The 25,092-nt window shown below is 38.5% G+C and overlaps 1 protein-coding gene across 6 annotated transcripts in view; it reads right to left on the bottom strand.

Moving 5' to 3' along the window:
* LOC107570616 (plasma membrane calcium-transporting ATPase 2-like) overlaps window positions 1–25,092 on the bottom strand; it is a 60,314-nt gene that overhangs the window by 17,984 nt on the left and 17,238 nt on the right. For 4 of the 6 annotated variants that reach the window (XM_016256867.1, XM_016256866.1, XM_016256865.1 and 1 more), the window contains exons 3-13: window positions 20,678–20,935; window positions 16,906–17,031; window positions 16,231–16,356; window positions 13,763–13,795; window positions 13,042–13,134; window positions 11,244–11,285; window positions 9,559–9,723; window positions 9,241–9,455; window positions 7,967–8,209; window positions 3,062–3,303; window positions 2,550–2,784 (exon numbers count right to left, since the gene is read on the bottom strand). In XM_016256867.1, coding sequence (XP_016112353.1) covers window positions 2,550–2,784; window positions 3,062–3,303; window positions 7,967–8,209; window positions 9,241–9,455; window positions 9,559–9,723; window positions 11,244–11,285; window positions 13,042–13,134; window positions 13,763–13,795; window positions 16,231–16,356; window positions 16,906–17,031; window positions 20,678–20,935 — 1,778 coding nt within the window. Of the gene's footprint in view, window positions 1–2,549; window positions 2,785–3,061; window positions 3,304–7,966; window positions 8,210–9,240; window positions 9,456–9,558; window positions 9,724–11,243; window positions 11,286–13,041; window positions 13,135–13,762; window positions 13,796–15,074; window positions 15,108–16,230; window positions 16,357–16,905; window positions 17,032–20,677; window positions 20,936–25,092 lie in introns of all 6 variants that reach the window. The other 2 variants (XM_016256861.1, XM_016256862.1) reach the window with 2 other exon arrangements.

Below are 25,092 nucleotides of genomic sequence, written 5' to 3'. Positions count from 1 at the left end.
TCTCTCTCTCTCTCTCTCTCTCTCTATATATATATATATATAATGCTTTAAACTGCAAAGCATGTTTCTATCTATCATCTAAAAAATTGGTAGGCTTCATTTCGTTTATGTAAAAAAATAAAGAAGTAAAAATCTGGCATTATTTTATATTTTATGCTAAATGTAATTCACGTTTTTCAATTGATTTTTGAGTGAAATGTGATCCGTTTTGGTGAGACTCAGGCTAGTAGATATCAGTCTCAGGGATTTTCAAGCTATTGATGTGTTTTTCATGTGCAACTCAATGACTTGTTGATAATGTGTCTTGGCGCACACTTGTTCTGCAGGAGAGTGAATCGGACACAATCACAGACGTTATGGAAATGGGGGCTGGTCTAGACGCTAAAGCGGGAGATGATATCTGCTTGACTAGACATCCAAGTTTTTCTGAGAACTGTAAAGACAACCCAGTCCTACTTAACTCATCAGCAGGAGAGGAAGAGCCTCATCAATAAAACACGACAGCAGAGGAAGGTGACGTGGTAACATTAGACATCTAAGACTAATGGATTTGTTTACGGATTCTTACGTTTCGGCTGTTTATTAGGGAAAGGAATGGCTCACGTGTCCCGCCAGGTAACAGAACACTGAGATCAAACACACCAAATCTGTGTCATCATCATCCAAACACTTGAGTTTTCAAAATGCTATAAAACAAACCGATTCGATTTCCAAAATGGCATTTCTGCGATTCCAAAGGAGGACAACAACCAGACTTCATGAATGTTCCTCCAATCCTGCTGTAACTCTGGTTTACCACAGATGTTGCTTTCTGTAAGAAGTCTTCAACAAACTGACAATTACTGAGCGTGCAGGCTCTAGAGATGGAGAACGAACGCCAGAGCAAAGAAACAGCGGGATAAAAGGAGGAGGTTAAATAATGCAGCTGCAGTATAGACGCTTCTTCAGTCCCTGCGCGTGTGAAGATGTACGAACATTTGAGGACGTGTTTTTAAAGCATGCCTCTCTTTCACAACCTCGCATGCGTATCTGATGCAACTTCTCCTCCAATTCCCAATATTTTCCTGTAATCTCAGAGCACCTGGGCCAGACTTTGATTCTGCCAGTGAGTCCTGCACCAAATAACCTTGCAATGTATTTTAAAGGTACACTAGATACAGATGTATAAAAGTGATGAGATGACGTGAGCTGTGGAGTGTCCTCAGGCGGCACGACCCAGGAATTGATTCGGATTGCAAAACTTTGAAATGTTACTAGTGGTCTATGTTTGTCTTTAGGGATCTTCCACCGATCTGTCAACTAGTTGACTAGTTTGATTGTTGCGCTTTTAACCCTATAAAGCCTACCGTATTAAATTTCTAAGTCATCTACACAAGCAAAACTTCACTGAAAAACCTGTTGCTCACAATCTACTACGGTTTCCATTGTCTCATTGATAGTTTAGACTTTTTTAGCATGTAAAAGGTCTTTTAGTATAATTGTACAAATGTCCCCCTTCAGCTCGTGCTTCATGTGGCTTTTTGTCTGTGAAATCTTTACAGAGTTTTATAAAGCAAACATATTAACTTTGATATTGTTAGTCATATTTCCAGATGAACACTTACTGGACTGAAGCAGCTCAGCTTTACTTGATTCTCCATCAATCATGTTTTAGAGTCTCAAATCTGATCCTCAGGATCTTTTGAGGAGCGTTTGTTTCCAGAAGCTTTACTTTCACTGCTCCTCAGCGGAGGAATGATCTTCACAAGCCTCCAGAACATCTCACATCTTCTGAGGAGCCTTTATTTCTTCAGCTCTCAATCACTGCATTATATGTTTGGAGCATTTCAATCTCATCTCACTGAGACATGTTACTGGAGATATAGAGTGACGACTGATATTTATATCATTTTGTGTCAATATCTGCTCTACTGTTATAAAGATCTCATTGATTTACATTACAAGCTATCAGAATTTCATCTTTTTGACCATATACATAATACATTCTGCACCAAATTGCATATTTTTGCTTAGTTTGGGCCTCTGAATAAAACCGATCTGTTTTTCCTCCTCGGGTATGAGCTCTATAATCTCACCATATATGAGCCATACAAGTCTAACGTATTAAATATGATACAAATCATTAAAACTTTTGCAAAGTTTAGTTCAATAAAAATCTAAATGTGATTTTTCTGATTATTATTTCACATGTCAGGATTTACAGGATTAAAAAAACAATGAGAGCCCTGCATTCTGTTGCACTTCTATCTGTTGTTGAATGTAATAATGTCTCTTAATTAAAGGCCCCCTCGAAGGAGCATATCCGAATAGGGTCAGAAGAAGCTAAAACTGACAATAAGTTTCATCATACCAACTAGTCATTCAAGAAACCTACCGAGTAGTCCATTTTGAAAATATATGGCTTTGTACATGCTTTGCACAATCAGTAAATGATGAGGCAGAGGTCACATTACAGGCATGTTATCATGCATAAAATGCAACGCGTTACATAAAAATGTCAAATTAAAATCATGAAATATGACATGATGAAATGGAACGAAATTTCTCACCTCAGGTCTGACGGGATCCTCGATTCCAACAACACATATTGCGGTCAGCTCAGTCAAAATGTTGTTTTCGTCCTCCCAGTTGGGCTCAGGGTCTGCAGGAAAGTCACGGTAGGCCACGCAGATGGTTCTGAGTCCGTTGCAGGCCATGGGCTCGATTACTTTCTTCACCATCTCGTCTCTGTCCCTCGGTCTGAAGACACGGGGTTCGCCCACCTCATTCAGAATGCGAGTACACCTGAAGCGAACACACCAAAGTCACCCCTTCACATGAAACAAGGTCATATCATTGCAACATTATGCACATTCCCTTCATTACAGCAATTTCAGACTTTCTGAGGACATTGCTTCATCATGTATTTCCACAAAGAGCAAATCTAAATGATTCCGTGCACATGAAGCTACAGTAATTCAACATAATGTCCCTCCATCTGCTGTTGAGACATGAAAATGCTTTTATGAAAAATTGCAGCTACTAGAGTTGAAGCGTCAGAGAGCAGATGAAAGGCGCTCACTTTTTAAGGACGATTTCGGATGCTCCTTTGCTGTACATTCTGAAGCTGCTGTCTGGAAGCTTGATGATGGTACTCATGGACTTCCTCACAGAGTTAAACGTGTACACCTTGTAGAGTTTCTCCTCTGGGATCTGGTTCCGGACGGTCTGGTAGTCTCGTTTCAGGTCCAGGACCAGTCCCAGTAGGCCACACTCAGTTTTGTTGCCCACTTGTTTGGGAAGACCTCCTTCCTTATCTGGAGGCTGGGATGGTAGAAAGCCAAAGAGGATTCAGATAGCTGCTGCATAGTAACAAGCTAAATAGTGCACTCTGTTCATTAAGGGTCGCATAACTGACCACCTGTCTACAGGTAACAGCAACCATAGCTTAGCAACCTGCACACATGGTGAGCTATGCTGCTTTGAGCATAATAAATCCTTCTGATAAGTTTGCTGAGGTCATTTATGAGGTTTCTTTGCAATTCATCACATACTGAATGCCTTGGACGCAAAGAGAACAGGTCATTTTGTACTTTTTTTTTATTATTTACTTTTTTTAAGTGTTTTGTGCAGCAGCTCAGTATTAATATTCTTGGTTTGTGTTTGTTATAAATCTCAAACATTAAAGCATTAAACATCTGCAGTTAATTCAGCATGAAGCACTTAATAGACTCCATTCAAACTTTGGTTTGTAGGTAAATTCAGTCTATGGTGTCCAAGTATGTTGGTTCTTTTGGTAAACTTTACACTAAACAATAAATTGAAGTATGACAATCTCTTATTGTCACTGGGAGTTCAAACTGCAGCCATTTTTTAACACTATGTATTTCCTGGTATTAATTACTGGTATTAATAAACTGTCTGCAAAAGCTCATGTTACTCCACATATGATCCGAATTGTCTTTCAAAAACAAGTGCCTGCATATACATACAGTATGAAAGCCTGAAAAAGCTTCCAACACAAAGAAACAAAAGGACCATAAAAATTTCAGATCACAAAACCAATTCAAATCTCATTGTCTACCGTTTGCTTGAACAATATCCAGCAAGCAATACCCTGCTAAAATTACTTCAGGGAATTTAATTTCATTATTTGTTTGTTTATTTATTTATGAGAAGAAATGCTGAAATGCCCATAGAGACCTTGATTGTGAATTAACTTTCTGATTTACTTTTCCAGCATTTCTCATAACTAGGCTTGACAGGACACAACGTGCAGGAGTGCTGCACTGCAATGTAGCATACGCACGATGACTCACAATGTGCATGCAATAGAGATTTTGTAAGCTGTAACTGTGAAAATCAGAAATGTCAGCAAAAACTCAGGTGCACAGGTTCCACATTTTGATTTGTCTTACAACTTTCCGGCATCAGACATGTGACTGTGATACATGTGACTGGCTTGTTTACACGTCAATGGCCTACTGGGTAATCGAAACCGGACCATTTAATTCCCAGGGTAGACAGGGGGTGGGAAAACTAAATTATGACTTTAACTAAATTATGTTTTTGCCAAAGGAACTTTACTAACTTCACTAAGTGTACCTCAGGGGAAGAAATTACATTAAAAAAGTATCTCATGTTTGCTCACCAGGGTCATTCAAGACTGCTCTTGCATTTGATGTGGATTTCATAGCACCCCTCAGAGAGGCGCTGGCATGCAATGCTCTCCTGAACAGATGTCTTCTCCCTGGTCAGCACGCACTCCTACGAACCACGACATATGGCAAAACATGCACTGGCAGCACTACTTCCTCTTTATGGCCCTATTCTGGGCCCTTGTGCTCCACATGGGCCCTCACTTGATTCTCCTTCTCACTGCAGGGGCCGCGGATGCCCTCTTGTGTCCCCTAGAAGGTCATTTTCATAGCACCTCTTTGATTTCACAGCGTTACCTACACTGACAGTGACAGCCCCTGCCTCAGGCCATGAGGTGAGCGCCTTGCCAAAGCTGATTGGCCTATGTGAATGAGTGGCAGCACGAGGCATCGCAGAGAGACTTTGGCAGAGACCCTGAGCCACATGGAGCGGCTGCAGCCGGACAAATGACTTTGCCCAAAATGAGTCACAACTTATCAAACAAAAGACAGCGAGATTTTTCACCCTGTCATGTGCGCAAAGAAAATTGCTCCCAAAATAGCATTTAGTTTTACAGAGAAGTCTCACAGGGCAGTATTCCTTCCAGCATATGTTGGGTCTATGTCGAGTTCGAGTGGGAGACATTTATTATTGTCTTGTTATCTTAATTTTATGCTGTTCCTTATTTTGAGCAAAGTCTGAGTACAAAATTTACCCAAGTGTATGACAAGTCAGAGTTCATTCATAATCGCACTTGAATCCAGACTTGACTCTGGGTTTGGCATCAAGTACCCCTACTCTACATATGAGTAGTTGCAGACATTTTGTCTAAGCATAACCCTCACAAAACCATGGTTTCAGATGCTATCAAGAACCCTGGCTCTGGAGGGCCACTGTCTTGCAGACTTTAACTCAATCCCTAATAAAACACATCTAAGAAATCTAACCTACATCTTCAGGATTGAAGATTGAAAATTACAAGCAGGTGTGTTTGAAAAATTACAGACTCAGATATTTTGGACATTTTGGACATGAAAGATAAAAATAAGTAAAAAATCACAGACCTACTGAACAGTCCTCAAACACACACACACACAGCGCCGCATACGGACATGTGACCTCCAATCAAGAATTGATGGGAGCCCGGGAACATGACATCAGTGTCGGACCCGACCTGTCCGATCAGAGGGCCAGAAGGTCTGAAAGAGCAGGTGGTAGAAGCAACCTGAGATCAGTGCGACAGGAAGTCTCCACAGAGCTCAGACTACCGGCTGAAGTATCAGTGTACATGCCAGCAGCATCACCTGTACAGTGTGTCCTACTCCGATTTCAGGATTCCACTAACTTTTTCGTGGCTGATCACCAGCCGGTCGTACAACTGAGACACGCTACATAACCTCTCTAAATTATGAATGCTAAATCTGTATCAAATACAGGTACAAGTTTCATTTAACACTGCAAATTAGCTTCACAATAGGAGGGCAGGAGGACAAAATTCCCTTAAACATAAATCAAGAAGGACTGAGTTGGCAAGGAGAATTTGGAAAGTTTGCTGAAGGAGCTATTGAGTGTTGGGTGAAAAGAAGTTCATGCATTAATTACATAATGGAGCAGCAAAGCACAGTAGCTTTGGGGATCTCTCCAGGGATAAAGAGTCTATGTTAAAACAAGATGTCTGGAATGATATGCTTATCCAGGTCTTACTTTGTATGGTTATGAAAGCTCTCGGTACTGGTCTCCAGGGACGGGATCTGTAAGTAGTGTTAGTGTGCTGAGAGGGGGCGTTCAAGGGGCTGCTTTCAGCTCCTAGGCATCTTAAACCGAGATACAGAACAGATCTGATTCCAGCTCCCAGAACCACGAGAAACTCACATGTTGTGATTATCAATGATTCTTTTTTTTCATAACTCATTGTCTCAACTGTATCTTTGCAGACTGTTCATTTTTGGAAACCAACCCCAACTGGCACTCCAAAACACACAAATTATTCTGCTGCATTCTTGGCCCTCAAAGAACACACAGCACATATGGAAACGTACAAATGAAAAGGCCTAACGCAAACACAGTCTCAATTTCAATAAGTTAGGATTCCATCGGTGGGTTACTCTATGTAGGACACCTTCAGTGTTTTCTGATCATTTGGAGCAATATTTTTCTCTTTTGAACAAACACTGAAGGTTTGTGAGTTTTTTCCTCCTTCGGAATTCATAGCTATTACTTTCCAATTGTGATGCTGAATGTGATTGTTCAATTAATAAAAGCTGAAACAACCAAACTTTCAAGGTACAGCGATACAAACAGCAATTGAAGAGTTGGTAGTAATGGGACGTAAAACTGTGCTAATATTGCTGTAGCTGATTCAATTACTAGAGTAAACACACACTTATTCAATGTAGACTTGAATTCTGTCATTCACTTCAACGATCGTTTGCCAAATAGGTGTAGGCAGAACTCTACATAATGCTGTCACGTTTGTGATGCTATTATGGTGCTTTTATTGTCTTTTAGAGGTTGAGTGGAATGCACATTGTGCTAAACATCTTCTTTTGAGTTCCACAGAAGAAAGAAAGCCATAGTCATAGAGGCTTTGATTGACACAAGGGTGATGATTCATATTTTCGGCTGACCTCGTTCTAGCTTGTGATCCTAGTCTATTGCACTAACTGGTCAAAAAATCCATTGTTTGGATTAAATAAGCAAACACTTACTGTAAGAGTCTATGATTGTTTCATTATTGCAGTGATTACCACTGAATCCAACACTGAACCGAACTGAGCCAAATAATGACACTATTGTCTTTTAGAGCTGCTTTACAGAAGAATCTGAATTGCCTCCATAGTTGAGTTTCTATAATTGATTCAGCTAATTTCCTGTTTATCACTGTGAAGCTGCTTTGACACAATCCAATTTTATAAAGCGCTATAGAAATAGAGGTAACTTGACTTCACTTGACTGAAAATAATATGTTTCTGGCATATGTTTGGCAACAATTTGTTTAACATTATTTAATGCAGTGTGTAGCTATTTTAATTTCTTAACAACCACGTTGGAAGACGTACCCATGGCCATAATCAAGGGTGACAATGCCAAGATTCATCTGGCTCAAAATGTGAAAGCATTGTTCAGGGAACATGATATGTTGCAAACGGTTGTTGGAACAATGCCACAATGAATGCACAATGCAATCAAAGATAAAGGAGGTCCAACAAATATTAGAGTGTGTTTCTTTTTGGCCAGGAAGTGTACACAAGTATGCTTATACATTAACATTAAGGTCTATTGTTGCAAAGCAATTTTTGCTGAAATGACACCAGTTTTACCCAAATAGCCAAAGGTTTTTATGTCTTACCAGTATTTTAGTAGTATAGGCGCTGTTGAGGGATATAGCGTTGATCAGTATTTCCAGAGTTCTGGGTGGGATGGAGCTGGGGTCTGGTATCTCCTTGTAATGGACATCGCCCACATAGCACTGCACTGCTGTCATTCGGTTGGTGGTCAGTGTGCCAGTCTTGTCTGAGCAGATAGCTGTGGCATTGCCCATGGTCTCGCAAGCGTCCAGATGGCGTACCAAATTGTTATCCTTCATCATTTTCTATCAGCACAGACAAAAAATACAGATACAGATAACTAGCTAATACACCATCTTGAGAGTACATTCTGGACATGTCTAAAAACTGCACAGTCCACTACCTATAAGTACTTGTCTACATAAACATCCTTCTAACTGAAATGGTATATAAAAAGGCTGCTATCTCATGAGGAACTTAACTAATGTGTTGGAATTACTGTTCACACTGCCAGACAGAGAACATTAATTTCTATTGCAACACCCATTATGCCAACACAGATTCATAGGCAGTTTTGTTGGTAATAAAATAATTCTGTGCAGATATAATAGCTACCCAGCTATCTTTACCTGTTGAAGTTGCTGCAATTTTGGTTGTCTTTATGTGACTCCACAAATATCAAGTGAGACAGTTCAGAGCTTTCATGAAATTCAGTGTTTCCAATTTGTAGTCATTCATTTGACAAAGACATGAATGTGAAGTTATAAAACACAAAATATGGAAATTCCACCATGGCATGAACACATCATATTGCTCACAGTTGGTTCTGTACACTGGTTGGTGATTGGATTTTGAAGTGTGGGCATTGCACTCTCAATGAATCTGTCATTTTTATTGGAAGTGACAAGTTATGCCATTTTATTAAAAATAACAAAGTCAAATATTAAAAAATAAAACATGCATGGACAAAGTCGTTCACAGTTCACTTTTCATTTTATGCTGATTTTTAAGAGAGCGTGCACAGAACGTGGGAGTCAATTTCTGCTGCAGGCAAGCGGAAATTAAATAAACATTTATAAAAATCGCTCTGATATGATTGCAAATGAATTGTTCGGTGTGATTTAATCAACAACTGGTTTAACAGGTGTCATTATAATGGAGTAAACGTTTCTCAAAATAAAAATAAATTAAGCATTTTAAAACTGTTAAAAGTGATCCTATGATGCCCCAAATTGCTGTCTGGGTAATCAGCTCATTAGGCTCATTTAATGTCAAAGTATTAAACTAGATCTAAATATGATACATTCTAAATGTTCTTCATGCTGAACAAGTTTACCTTCACCGAGTAGGCCAGAGAGATGGTGACAGCCAGCGGAAGGCCTTCAGGAACAGCCACCACCAGCACTGTAACGCCAATGATGAAGAATTTGACAAAATACTGAATGTAGATCGGCGTACACTCCGGCAGCCATGGCCTCTTCTGAAGGACAAAGTTATCGATTGCAAAGAAAAGTACCAGGATGATGACTGTAATGGCAGACATCACCAAACCTGAGGACCAGATCACAGCAAGCATCGCATTAGTGCATGGTGCTCCTCTGTGATAGTACAACACTAACCTCGATCCGCCAAACAACCTAAAAACACATAGCACCTGCTTTGCCGATTTGTACAGCCAGCTTTGTCAGTTTTCCTTGCAGAACGGATTTCTCTTTCTTGGAGACATTGGCTTTCTTCTTCTCTTTGTCATCTGCTTCTCCGCCCTCTGCACTCTTCAAGGGCTGCATCTCCATTGCTGCAGCACCATCCTGCTTCTTCACTGCAATGATCACAGGAAACACATGTGGGTTATGGGCCGTCTGACCTTTGCTCACGACTACAGGTAATGCTGGCCCTTGACCGTACTGGCCATGTAGTCACTGTGAGAGAACAAACTATAGTTTAAACTTTACTGTTGGGTTTTTCATGTGTCTTTGTATATTAACAGATGCATGGATGACCATTATGAGTTACTAGCCACCACTTACAATTCCAACAGAAGTCGATATTTGCAAAGAACCATTAATCTTCAATTACTTTGACTACTTAGATTGCAAAATCACCAAACCACCAAATTAATGTGTTATTTTGATCTACATTGATCTATCTCAATGGGAACATGCGGTGAATAAATTTCACATTCCAGGAACTCAATTAAACCAATCCTGGTATCATTATATGGTTGAGAGACGTCTGCTCTGCTGAAAAAAACCTTTTCATGGTATTTGATGACAGGGATGCTCAGTAACAAGTTCGTATGGGACAAAAGATCTTGAAGTGCCTTTATTTAAAGGGATAGGTCACCCAAAAATGAAAGCTCAGTCATCGTTCACCTTCATTTTGCTTCAAACCTCTAAGAGGTGTTTATTCTGTGGAACTCAAAAGTAGAAATCTTAAAGAGATTTGCTGGTTACTCTTTTCCACCCAATTGCAACGAATGGGAATTTCAAGTAAAAAAAAAAAAAAAAACGGACACAAGTGATGCTTTGTGTAAGGACCAGACTGAACTTTAGTAATTTTCAATGATAATTTTCCCCTCTTAACCGCTATGCCTGTGACTGGATCACTGAGTCAGTAAGTTGGTTCATGAATCTCAAGTAACTAATTCTCTCATTAACTCTAGAATGGATGTCAAGATCTGTAGTGTACAATAAAGTCGTACATACTAAATTTTGACGTGCATTCTAGTGAAACGGCTACTGAACAAGAAAAAATGTAGGGCGGGACTTCATTAACTGTATCAGTGGCTGTTGCAAACTAAATTAACTATTCTTTGTAACTGAATGGAAAAGAGATGCTCATTTGTACTTTTGGATGAACTATTCCTTTAAGACAAAAGACAAACTGCTTAATGTTTCTTGTGCAATTGCAACACAATGCCTTAGCCAGACTGTATCATGTGAATGAACTTAAGAGCAAATTTATAGACAAATGTAATTGCAAAGTATTTAATAATAAAAGTCATTTACCGCTGGATACATAAATACATGTCTGCTGTCAATATATGCATAGACTCATTTATTTTCACCATTATTTGAAACAAACAGAAACCTCTGGATAACCTCTGTAAATGAATGAATAACCAAAGAGCAAAAAGAGTTAGGCTACAGAGCACTAAAAACTCAATTCAACTGATTCGAGATTTTGACACATATAGGAAGTGTGATGTCATCGAGAGACCCTGACGCACACATGAGAAGCAGCACAAACAGACGAGCTGACATCTGAACCCGCCGAAAGGAGAGGAGGAATAAAATAATGGTGAGCGCTCAAACCAGCGGTAAAGTGAAAGCAGGTTACCTTTGGTCTGGTTGTTCTCCATATTTCCATCCTGCATTTTACCTAAGATGAAGGCATCCACAGACACAGGACAAAAATAACAGAAAGCAGACGATAAAACATTCATCACATGGACATTACAGTGAACTCAAATTAAGAAGGAAGACAGAGAATGAGTAATTTATCAACATCATTGTGAGTCACATACATAACACAGAGTTGTTTCATAATGAAGTTCTGAGGTGCATTATGGGTTTGGTCAAAAAGTCAAATTGATCAGTGATATAGAATATCAGCTGCCATCTACATTTATAGTGTTAACACTTATTTGCTTTCTTGAATACATGTATTTGATATTGAGGTATATGCAGTATGTGTGTTTGTTCTAACAAAAGTAGTTCAGTTGTGTGTTTTCATGTTGGCTTTTGGACAGGAATGCCATGGAATATCTAACATGTGTATTTAATCTGTACATCATTTTACTCTCTCTGTAGTCATATCTATGTTTGTCACTATGATTTGTCACAGTGCAAGATTTGAGTAGTAGTCATTCAGATATTCCATGGAGGAGAAATGGAGGAGAAACACTCAACACAATGAGGACTAGAGGAACAGCACGACACTACTGGACATGCAGGAGGAACAGCCATGCGACACCACAGGAGCAGAGAGGAGGAGAGCCACTTTACCACCGCAGAGGGTTAGTTGAAAGAACCAGAGGAACCAAAAAACCCAGTACACACAAAACCTCATCATAGTGTACTGTATATCAGATTTGTCCAATCACATAAATACCCACGCAACTACATGGGTACTGTTGTATATGACACTTTTGTCTAAAGCATGAGATGAAAGTTTCATCTATCTATCTATCTATCTATCTATGATTGAACAACAGTACTATATTTTTTAAAGAAGTCTCTTCTGCTCATCAAGACGTCATTTATTTGATAAAAAATACAGTAAAACAGTAATATTGTTAAATATTATTATAGTTTTCTATGTGTTAAGCTGTAATGTATTTCTGTGATGCGCAGCTGTATTTTCAGCATCATTACTCCAGTCTTCAGTGTCACATGATCTTCAGAAATCAGTATAATATGCTGATCTGCTGCTCGAGAAACATTTCTGATTATTATCAATGTTGAAAACAGTTACTAATATTTTAAGGACACATTTGTTAATGATTTTTTGATTAATTTAAAGTTTTTTTATTTGAAATTGAAAATATTTTGTAACAAGTTTTTGCTGCCGCTTTTGATCAATTTAACTCATCCTTTCTGAATTAAAGTATTAATTTCTTTTTTTTTTTAAACTGACTCCAAACTTTTGAACAGTATGCATGCTACATTTGAACAAATGAAAACCAATGGGATCATGTTGTAACGCCACACATTTAAATTATATTTCACATCAAACCATATTCACACTCGTATCATAAATTGTATTCCAACATACTAAAAACACTACACAATAAGTCATGATCTTCTTTTCAAAATTTAAATGACTGAAATTTTAAATCAGTTGAAGTGCAGCTCTTATTTTATTTATTCTTAAGTTGCTCGACTATTCTGGTAATAGTCAAACGGTCTGTTTCAACCAGTGGGACAATCTACATTGTGTAATTGCTGTAGGCATACCTAAAATAAAAGAAGGGGAAAGGGTGGAAGAGGGAGGAGAACAGAAAATGAGTGAGCGATTAGAGGTGACATGCACTGAGAGGAACGCACAGTCAGCAGGAGAGGAAGATCAAGACAACTGGAGGAGGAGGAGAGGCGGAGCCACTGAGGTACGGACAGCAGAGAGCTGCTCAACCTACCATTGACTAGGCTGGTATTACCAGGGGCATTTGCGCTTGCCGCACCATCGGTAGCTATAGTTGCGATGGGGTGTGAGGAGGGATGGGAGCAGTCTAGCCATAATAATGAACAAAAGTAGCATGGTTAAGAGCATCGTTACCATGATTAGTATCTCTCAATATACTGCAGTCAACCGAAAGGCGACTTTAAAAGAATGGCACTGATGGGAAAAAAACACTGCAACATAAGACAGGTTACACATAATATGGCAGACAAAACAAAGTTGAGGCACAAAACGACACAATGATCAATGGCACAAATAGCTGGCATCGACAGATACCCATCATTTGAGAGAAAATTCCAATTGCTACGTTCACTACCAATTAAGTAAATAAGAACAGGTGATTCAAAAAATAAAACAACCAAATAAACACATGCTTCCAAATCAAATCCAAGTGCTTCAATCACAACACTCTACAAGCTGTGGGGTATCAGACTACCAGGCTACGAAACCGCAATCAATCTATCCGCTCTTGAGGGAATAAGCCGGGGTTACATCACAACCTCCTGATCATCATCTATGCAGGATGAAATGCACTTCTATAAATACTTAAAAAGAGTGTCTTTTTAAGTGAAAGATCGCGGTTACTAAAGCGGAGCTTGGGAGGGCAGAGCGGGTTTAGTGGGGTAATAAATGAGCATTACTGCAGATATCCCCGGGTACAGAGATTCATACTCTACCTGCCAGCTGATGGCCATCCTCCAGAGCCTGACCTGTGGCAGTTTGCAGAATAACACACACATAAGGCCATATGCTGACAAACGGTGTGGGCAGCACATGCTACCCAACCAGAAACAGCACATGTTCATGTGACAGTCTGAAGCAGCCGCTGGGAAAACAACAGTACACTTTCTACCCAAAAGCAGTCTCTGATTGGGAAAAAATGAGCAGCATTTTTTTTTTTGTAATGAAACTTTCTTTGCTGTGCAAAACTTATCGCCACTTGGGTGTTTAGCAGGGTGCTGCTAGGGTTTTCTTAAGTCCAAGCGCAATGGCACACTCCTAAATGTGAGGTATCAAACCTGTGGGTTGAGTTACGCACCATAGTTTAATACTTTAAATTAGAGATTTATTCAAATCTCTAATTTAAATCCCCCCCCCCGGTGTCCTGTTTTTATGGTTTACAATAAAAAGATTTTCCAACATAGACCTAATTTAAAGATTTATGAATTTGAATTGCATATACAATTTCCACTTTTTTGGATTACACTGTTTTAACATAAATATACTAATAAACCTGTGATGCATATTTGTCAGTCATACATAAGTGAAACATAGCAGCTTACTAATAGACTGAATGTGTTATAAATATGCAATAACCAGATACATTTATAATCAATAAATCCAGTTTCAATCTTATACATTTTAACTAATTGAATATTGCTTGTTCCACAGCTAAGAGCATCGTTACCATGATTAGTATCTCTCAATATACTGCAGTCAACCGAAAGGCGACTTTAAAAGAATGGCACTGATGGGAAAAAAACACTGCAACATAAGACAGGTTACACATAATATGGCAGACAAAACAAAGTTGAGGCACAAAACGACACAATGATCAATGGCACAAATAGCTGGCATCGACAGATACCCATCATTTGAGAGAAAATTCCAATTGCTACGTTCACTACCAATTAAGTAAATAAGAACAGGTGATTCAAAAAATAAAACAACCAAATAAACACATGCTTCCAAATCAAATCCAAGTGCTTCAATCACAACACTCTACAAGCTGTGGGGTATCAGACTACCAGGCTACGAAACCGCAATCAATCTATCCGCTCTTGAGGGAATAAGCCGGGGTTACATCACAACTTCCTGATCATCATCTATGCAGGATGAAATGCACTTCTATAAATACTTAAAAAGAGTGTCTTTTTAAGTGAAAGATCGCGGTTACTAAAGCGGAGCTTGGGAGGGCAGAGCGGGTTTAGTGGGGTAATAAATGAGCATTACTGCAGATATCCCCGGGTACAGAGATTCATACTCTACCTGCCAGCTGATGGCCATCCTCCAGAGCCTGACCTGTGGCAGTTTGCAGAATAACACACACATAAGGCCATATGCTGACAAACGGTGTGGGCAGCACATGCTACCCAACCAGAAACAGCACATGTTCATGTGACAGTCTGAAGCAGCCGCTGGGAAAACAACAGTACACTTTCTACCCAAAAGCAGTCTCTGATTGGGAAAAAATGAGCAGCATTTTTTTTTTTGTAATGAAACTTTCTTTGCTGTGCAAAACTTATCGCCACTTGGGTGTTTAGCAGGGTGCTGCTAGGGTTTTCTTAAGTCCAAGCGCAATGGCACACTCTCCTAAATGTGAGGTATCAAACCTGTGGGTTGAGTTACGCACCATAGTTTAATACTTTAAATTAGAGATTTATTCAAATCTCTAATTTAAATCCCCCCCCGGTGTCCTGTTTTTATGGTTTACAATAAAAAGATTTTCCAACATAGACCTAATTTAAAGATTTATGAATTTGAATTGCATATACAATTTCCACTTTTTTGGATTACACTGTTTTAACATAAATATACTAATAAACCTGTGATGCATATTTGTCAGTCATACATAAGTGAAACATAGCAGCTTACTAATAGACTGAATGTGTTATAAATATGCAATAACCAGATACATTTATAATCAATAAATCCAGTTTCAATCTTATACATTTTAACTAATTGAATATTGCTTGTTCCACAGCTAGTCATATTTGAACCATGTTTATACTTGTTAACTGAGTAAATTGTTTGTTTTTACAATGAACAGATTTATGCCGATTCTAACAAATTAGAATTAATGTTTTTTTTTTAAATATGATTTAATGATTTAAATAAAAGCATTTTAAAATTGAAATTTATTAATAATAAACCATGGCACGATTTTTTGGAGTACAGAAATGTTACCTATTTCATTTATGTATGATTGGCAAACATACATCACATTCAGTTTATTAGTTTATATATTATATATGTTAGAACTATGTAATCCAGATGGATGTAAATTAAATTTAAGCCTAAATATGTTTTATACAATAATAGTTGCATATCAGTTACAGGCAGGAATTACATGTTGAGTCCTGTACAGAAGTGTCCTGGGCAGATGTAACGCAAGCTTTTTCCAAGCTGAGCTTTAGTTACGCACCTTTCTTCTCTTTTTTCTCTTCCTCCTCTCCTCCAGCACCGAGCAAGGTGAAGATGATCCCGGTCTGAGAGTTCACTCCGACAGCCGTGACCACCATTCGACCCGAGCCCTCCATCACATGGGTGCCTGGTGATTCAGTTAACCGTGCAGTAAGTCATGGAGAAACTGCAAATAATAGCAGGCCGCTCTGACCACAGCACAGCTGACACAGTGTGTGATGTCGTCCACGGACACCACAGACTGCTGTCTGTCAACATCCATCCCTCATACACACCTGACTGGACTCTTATCAACAGGCTAAGGAGCAAACACAGAGGACTGGTTTGTCACTATTGTCCTTTTCAGTAAAAGTTGTAGAATCAAAGTACATTAAAAGTGTGGCATTATGTTTTTAATAGATACATTTGATGAACTATTGGTTAACATTACCCTAGAATGAAGCTAGCTGCTAGTTTAAACACATCAATGACAGTATGTCTGTCCCGAGTTTTGTTCGGTCTTATCTCAGAGGTCTTGACCTTACTGACTGTATTAAACCAATAAAATGAATCTTCATTCTGACATAATCTGTTGGACTGATATTCAGTTCACTATAGTAAATGTAGGACTTCAACTTGTATTGTGTGCAGAAGTCCACAACATTCAAATAAATATAGTAGCAAAGTGAGCATTCACCAGAGAGAAGCATGGGGTCTTTATCTGCAGATTTGCGCACATGGTCGGATTCCCCTGTCAGAGAACTCTCGTCAATCTTCACATCATTTCCTTGTATCAAGACCCCATCAGCTGGAAGCAGGTCACCTGGACACAGAAATTCAGCATTAGTTGATGAAAATTCTAAAGGATTAGGGCTGTCAATTTCACATGTAAATTCAGTAGAATTAATAAGAAAAAAAACCCAGTTATGATCCATAACAAATACACTCCTCACCAAACCACACTTAACAAGAGCAGCAGCATAAAATTAATGAGGAGACGTACTGCTTAATGAAACAGCTGGATGGAGTGCAAAAGAATCTAACACAACAGCATTTTAAAAGTATAGGACTCATGGTGTGAAGTGCTTAAAAACAGCAATATGGGACACAGCAGCCAAAGATGTATGTCTTACACACGTACAGTAGATGAAACATTTAAAATTAATGTAGAAGGGGTCTGTGTGCCATACTGTACATCAGACAGACTGCCTGATTGCTACAGTAACTCAGTTACAGACTATGATAAAACTAAAAATATATTTACTATGATAAACTAAAAATATATAGATTTTTAGAGCAACTTGTTGTATAGTCAGTGATTTACTTGTCTGTCACAATAATGTCTTTCAATGACCTTCATTTGTCTTTAATGTCTTCAAATGATCTCCAATTTATATTGGTACAGTGATGAACTGTGGGACATTTAAGCAGCTGTTAACAGGCTTAACAGCTTTATGTTAACAGCTGCCAGTGAACAACAGGATCAAATAACCCAAAGGAATCAAATGTCTTAAAGTTATTAATCAAACTGTAAATGTATTTTGCCTATTAGTGTCAGGGTTCGTTTTAGGGGGAATGTGATCATGTACATGATATTCAAAGTGACCTATAGCAAGAACACCTGAGTCTTTCTTCAGCAACTCAGAAATGAAGCATATTTCAGAATCTAATCTCCAAAGCTCTTCCTTTGTGTTCCGTCCAATAATCCATTCGGTTTCTCCAAACAACAATTCTGGATCAATATTGTTGTCTCCAAAGAATTCCAAAGTTGATCCTCTAAGATTGCACTTGTCAAGCATTTCACAACATAATCTCTCTCCAATATTTCTGAGTTTACAGCCCTAACTAAGTCAATATGAAAATGACAAGCCCTGCAGTATGTTGTGCTCAATAAGGCAACACTATATTGTAGGTGTTCCCCAGGGTTCGGTATTTGGCCCTTCTGTTGTTTTATCTATCACGAGAATGTAATTTTGTTCAGAGATAATTTTGCTTTCATTCTACATCTTTGCAATGCAACATATCAACTCCCACACATATTCAAAAATAATGGTAAGCCTGGGACTGCTAACCATCACTGTACTAGTCAAGGAGATGGAACCCCACTTCCAGCCTGCCAAGCGCTCTCACCCACAGGATCACTCCGTCACTGTCAACAGCTACATTATCTGCCTCCCACTTGTTCAGAAAATCAGAAATAACAACCGGAACCTCTCCAACACTGCAGAACCAGCACAGCTCTTTAGTTTGATAACATCTCCAGAATAGAAAGTGTTGATCAGCTTAACCAACCCTCATAATCAAACTGTAATTAATGACACAGATCAGTCTTACTTCATCGCACAGCAATGATGTCCAGTCATGTGTAAAAGCTCTCTTGATAACGCACTACTTAATTACATATGGGCGAACCTTCAATTATGTATCTTGAAAAATTTTATTCTTAAAACTACATTTCACCTATATTAATGCATATTATAGATTTACACATTGCATAATATAGATTTATACACTGAAACATGCCCATGGACTTTTTTAAATCAAGATTTAAAGATAATGTGTATATTATAGATATTGTAAATGGTATTTCTTAGAATATTTTTAACCATCTTTCATTACATTTATGTCTTCAATAAATAATTTTAAATGGTTCTGTAGTGTGACATTAATTGTAGTACAAATATTGAATGTACTGTAGTCTCTCAATTAATATGAGCTCATAAAAGCTGCATTAATGATATAAAAAAAAGATTTTGCTCAATACTTTTTAGAATTGTGTGTACATGTCACACAACAGAAAATGTAAACTTCTCAAAAATACTTAATATCAAACTTATTTATTAATTTCTGTTTAAAAATAAATAAATAAAATAAATTATTTGTTATATTTACAAATACCTAAATACCATATAAATTACAGAAGTGTTAAGTACAGTTCCCCCGATTTTATAAATGTATTGTATTGAAGTTAAAAATCTAGATAATGGAGGGGGAAAAATCCAAATTTAACCCTTCAACACAACTGAAAAAGTAATTAAAGAGACACAGTATAATATTAAAGGCATAATAATCTGTCATTAGAATGAATAATTTTTCTTAATTTTTTTCTTTAAACAGAAACATTTTCCTAATTAAAGAATCACCCATATATACTGTACTATGCAATATATACTTTAGTTACTTGAATTATGACAGCACTTGGGATAGTTTTAACATTTTAATAGATATGACAATGTTAATGTAGTTGTTTGTTAATATAGTCATGCTAGTGTTGTGTGAATAGGCGTACGTAAATCCTGTAGCAGATCTACACAGGTGGAGCTGGGGGAGGTGGAGGGTTTCAGAGGAACTCGGAGAGTGTGCTGCAGGACCAACTTAGGCCCTGTTTACACTTGGTATTAAGATGCATTTTTGTATACTATGGGGAGGAGAGCCGGCAGCAGCACATTACATTGAATACGTTCAAACAGTCGCTTAAGACCTCCTCCTCTTTGCCTACTGACCTAATTCTTAAACATTACTAGACATGTTATTGAAGAGCGTTAGCCAGACAGAACACAATTTAAACTTTACCGGCTGAAATCGTAAGTTTGGTTTGAAGGTGAAAAAAAATTCAAAAGTACAATGTTTTCTTACCAGTTTTAAATCTAACACAAATTTAAAAAGTTTTGTAGGTATCCGAGCAGAAATGCAGAAATGAAAGCTGCTACTCTCCATTTCATTTTCCATTGTCTCCTTTCAAGTTTGATTGTAAATGGGGCAGTCGTGGCCTAATGGTTAGAGAGTTGTTACCTGAAGGTTACGGGTTCGAGTCCCAAGTCCAGCAGGAATTGTTGGTGGGGGGAGTGAATGTACAGCACTCTCTTCCACCTTCAATACCACAACTGAGGTGAGACCCTTGAGCAAGTCACCGAACCCCCAACTGCTCCCCGGGTACCGCAGCATTTGGCTGCCCACTGCTCCGGGTGTGTGTTCACGGTGTGTGTGTGTGTGTGTGTGTGCTTGCACTTGGATGGTTGAAATGCAGAGCACATGTACTTGGCCACATGTCACTTCACTTTCACTTTCACTTACGTTAGATTGAAAGATCAGAAAAAGCCTACACATGCACCCACCCATAGACTCTCCCCTCAAAGAAACCAGGAAAATGGTCAAACATGGACAAAAGAGATGCATTAAAACAGCAGATGTAAAAGAGTCTCCCTCTTCTGCTTATGATCTGATCGACCAAAACACATCTTAATACCAGGTGTAAACAGGGCCTTATAGCCAATACTAAACCAGACTATTTAAATGTTGAGCAATCTCAGCAATCTCACTGACTGCAGAATCAGTAGAGGCCAATCATCTTATGCCATGTAGTGCTATGTGACTGCTAGCGGACTGCATGTAAAGGACCTATCAGCATATGTCATCCAACTATAAATACAAGGAAGATACATTTAAAATAAATAAATGATGATACATACCATACTTGACTTGTGCAATATCGCCTGTGACAATATCTGACACAGGAAGTTGGATGACCTGCCCTCCACGCACCACCTGGAATTTCTGTTCCTGTTCGATGCGGCTCTGTAAACCCCTGAACTGTTTCTCTTTGCTCCAGTCATTGAAGGCTGTGACCAGAACAACACAGACCACTGAGAGTAAGATAGCAGCCCCCTCGATCCAACCGGCCTCCGCTTCCCCCTCGTCCTCTGCACCCGCACTCACCGTCCCACAGGCTGCAGAAAGAGAAATACCAGATTTAAACTGGCTGGTGGAAACACACATTGTACAAATCCCATTAACCACCACAAACAGGAGTCAAAAGAAGGGGATATGATTCTGGTACTCTTAAAATCAGCAAAGTAAATTTACTATTTTGTGTAAATAATTTCGAAACCAGACTTATTGTTAAAACATATCCGTGCCGATATTTCTGCAAAACGGCATTGTGTTGCTTCTTGCATGTTTCACAACACTTTAAAGCAAAATATCCAGTGAGTGGCAGTTTTATCCAAAAGAGATGAAGGCGAATTGAAAACATGCAACCCTGTTACACATGCTGGGATATTTTTAAATAATAATAACAATAATCATTTATATTCTCAGATAACACTTTTGTTTAAATACTAAAAATTTAAGTTTTAAAAGAGTTTTAGGCTCTATTTTGTACCCTTTTCATGTAAAGTAAAGGTTAGTATTTTGGGCTTAAACCATTTGGTTTATGGGGACACGGGAAGTAGATATAATTGTTAATAATATTTAATTTAATTAAACTGAAATGTAGAAGCCACTTTTTCATATTCACTAAAATATTTTCATTTGGAGTGAATCACACCCATGCAGAATATTGCACAAACTCAATGATTCATAATAATTGTGATTACTGCAAATGCACTGAGTGCATATTATATAATAGCATAATGATGTTAAATAAACACTGACAAAGATTCCGACAAATCCCATATCTGATCTGTGTAACATTTTCATGGCTAAATAACTACAAACCTGACAGAAATGCATCTAGTGGTAAAAATCAATCTGTATTATCATGTGCACACATTTGGGTCATGTCTAATTACTTCCAATGATTTCATGCCGGAGTGATTAGTGTGAGGGTTGCAGTAACTCCACTGGGAGAGGCCAGTCCTGCTCCAGCTGTGCAGGATAAAGCAGCAGGCGCACTCACTGTAAGCACAGGAACACCCTGATTGCTGGAAAGCTCTTTATTTGCGGCATTAGTTCAAATGGACACACTGTCCACTGTCACAATGACACAGCCACTGCTGAATACACCAGGACACACAAAACAACATCCGATTCAGGAAAACAGTGGAGCTCATGTTAAGCCGTTGCATCTTGGTGTCCACAGGCTCGTCTCAGCACATCTGTGATCCTCTCTACCGCCGCACTGTTACTGATCATTAAAAGTCCACTGCAGGTGTATTATGCATATTAATGTGCAATGTGTGAGTAAAGATCCCGCCCACTAATGAATAGTGCTAAACTCCAGTGTGCCTGGGTTTCAGAGGTCTATTTTTGGCCTCTGCAGTACGGAATCTCCTGATGGCGGTTTGATGGTTGTGGTGCAGGGACAGGGCTGTGCAGATCTCTTCGTTAGCAAAGCGCTTGACTGAGTGCAGTGAGTGTGGAGCTGTCCGCGGTGCTGAGAGGCCCTTAGATAACAGCACACGCTCCTCAGACTTCACCACAAACTCATCAATCTGCAGGAGCCACCGGCTCAATTAGCACTTATTTCATCAGAAATCTGACATTTACAAAGAAATGTCAAGTAGCACGCTGAATTAAACATGAAATTCGTAAAGCCAAAATAGTGTTTTCTTGAAAATTGTACTGTGATAATCTTTATTTTATTAACAACTTTGAAAAAAAAATTATATTCTATTGTTCTATTGCACTAACCACCTATAACGTTTAGTGGAAGTACTTTTAAAAGTGTGTGTATTTTAACATCAGTTTATTCCAACTGTAAGAGTTTTATTGTAATTATTATTTTACAATAAGGAGAAAAGTGTAAAAATATTGTCTTAGGTTAAATAAACATTGTCATAAATGCTGTCAGTAAAAATAGTTCATATAATATAGATTTGCAAAAAAAAAAAAGGGAACATTTGTACACACCCTCTTGTTCATGGAACATAACAATAGACATTTTTAAAGTTTTTTTTTTTTTTTACAAAAAAATCTTACAGACTGCTTGTATTGTACATTTTTTTTCCAGTTATGAAGTGCATGGAAAACTCCAGCATGCATGTTTGAGGGTGAGTGAATAATGCAGCATGTGAATAAATGACCTTCATGAAGTATTTTAAGATACAAATCCTTCTTGAAATGTAATGTGCTGCTGCCGGCTCTCCTCCCAATAGCTTCGGCTAGAAAGTCTTGCCTGTATTGATCTGTACGGTGCCTGTGCTTATCTTGCATGTGGAAGCTGTACAGTAGGTTGAAGATCTGTGCGGGCATAATTAAATCTGAACGGCAGCGATGTCTGGACACACGGAGCAGCAGCACAGCGCCGTTCTCCATTAAAACCAGAAGAACTGTCACAAACCTCAGAGTCAATGGCTGGGTGGATGCCGTGGAGCTCATGTTTGTGTGGACATGGCATCATCTGCTGAGTCTTTTCTCTACCGCTGCACTGTTAGTGATCATTGAACGACCACTGCAGGTGTATCAAGCATATTAACGTATACATTTGCATATTGATGTTTATGATGAACCATGTGAGGGAAACTACAAGCTACTTAAAAAGTAATTAAGCTTCAGAATGTATTTAACTACATTACATTTCTTAAGGGAACCATTTCATTACATATAAAACACTATAATATAAATTGCCTTTTAAGTAGAACTTTCTTGGTTCATGAGCTAGTCCAAAACATCAGCAGCATTTCAATAAATGTTCTAATAAATAAAGAAGACCTAAAATGCAAACTTCATTCATATGAACTGTCCGAACAAACCAACTGACTGGAATGAATTGTGCATTCCAGCACTACTGTATATATGAGAGGAAGGATCATTTCAGAGCGTGTTTGATTATTACTTCAGCTGCAAGATTCAATATTACATGAAACACAACAAATTAGCACTCCATTGTTAAACTTATTGGACAAACTAGCTCGTTACTGGAAAAGCTGCTTCACTTTAAAAACAGCACAGCTATTGTCACATTGCTGATTATAAGTTGATGTGAATCTGGCTTAATATCATCAAACCTATAGGAACAGTCCATCCAAAAACTCCTGAAACACTGCTGAATGAGAGCTGTGTTGGCAATGTAGATGAGTTAGTTTCTTCATCAGGTTTGGAGAAATGTAGTCTTCATCAGTGTCTCAGCAATGGATGCTCTGCAGTGAATGGGTGCCGCCAGTATTTGTTCGTATTTGAGTTAAAAACGTGTTAATGCTGGATGTGTTTCAGCTTGTGTCTTCTCCAGATGTTAACTGATGGACTGGAGTGCTGTGGATTATTGTGATGTTTTTATCAGCTCTCATTCTGACGGCACCCATTCACTGCAGAGCATCCGTTGCTGAGACACTGATGCAGTGCTACAGTTCTACAAACCTGATGAAGAAACAAACTCATCCTGATCTGGGATGGCCTGAGGATGAGCACATTTTCAGTAACTTTGCATTTTTGGATGGACTGTTCCTATAGGTTTGATGATATTAAGCCAGATTCGCACAATCATATAATCTGATCATAATATCAGCTAAAAAAAAAAAGTTATCTTGGCATTGTTAGTAACAGGTAATGCAGCATTGTTTTTAACAGCAGCTGGACTGTACATGAACTGGCTACATGAACATGAAAATCATTCAGCAGCGTTTCAGGAGTTCGTGAGCTATTCTTGCTCAGATCTAGACTGCTCCATCACACTGAATGCACTGGAATAAAAGATAATTTTCCATTCCTGGAGTAATTGAATCCTTGAGCATCATCGTGATTGATAACACTTGCTCAGCATTCTGCTCGCTTCTTTATGCTGCTTTAATGTTTTTGTGCTCATTGCACATTTTATGGCCCGGCAGGTTGATGTATGGCCTTCACCTAAAGGTTATTCTTCCAGCGCACACTTCATTAACTCTAGAGGCCTGGAAAGCGTTCTTTCACTGGATTCCCTCACTCTGAATGCACAGTCATGCTCGCTGACAAGAGCTGCTGACCACCGCGGAAGGAGATTGTGCTGTTCAGCCATCAGACGTCCAGTAAAGAAAACAGGTTTAGATAGTATATATAACTTATATATTATAAAATAGTAAACTGTAAACAGTGGTAACTTGCACCAGTTACCTTAAAGAGATATTTCTACCTGATTTGATGTATAAAATGAGTTTGGTTGGTAGAAATCAAAGTATTTAGGTGGATTCAG

The sequence above is a fragment of the Sinocyclocheilus grahami genome, unplaced genomic scaffold (genome assembly GCF_001515645.1).
Source record: "Sinocyclocheilus grahami isolate Dianchi unplaced genomic scaffold, SAMN03320097.WGS_v1.1 scaffold1484.1, whole genome shotgun sequence".
Lineage (NCBI taxonomy): Eukaryota > Metazoa > Chordata > Actinopteri > Cypriniformes > Cyprinidae > Sinocyclocheilus > Sinocyclocheilus grahami.
Note: the sequence above shows the minus strand (reverse complement) of the source record. Positions and strands in the feature narration are given on the sequence as shown.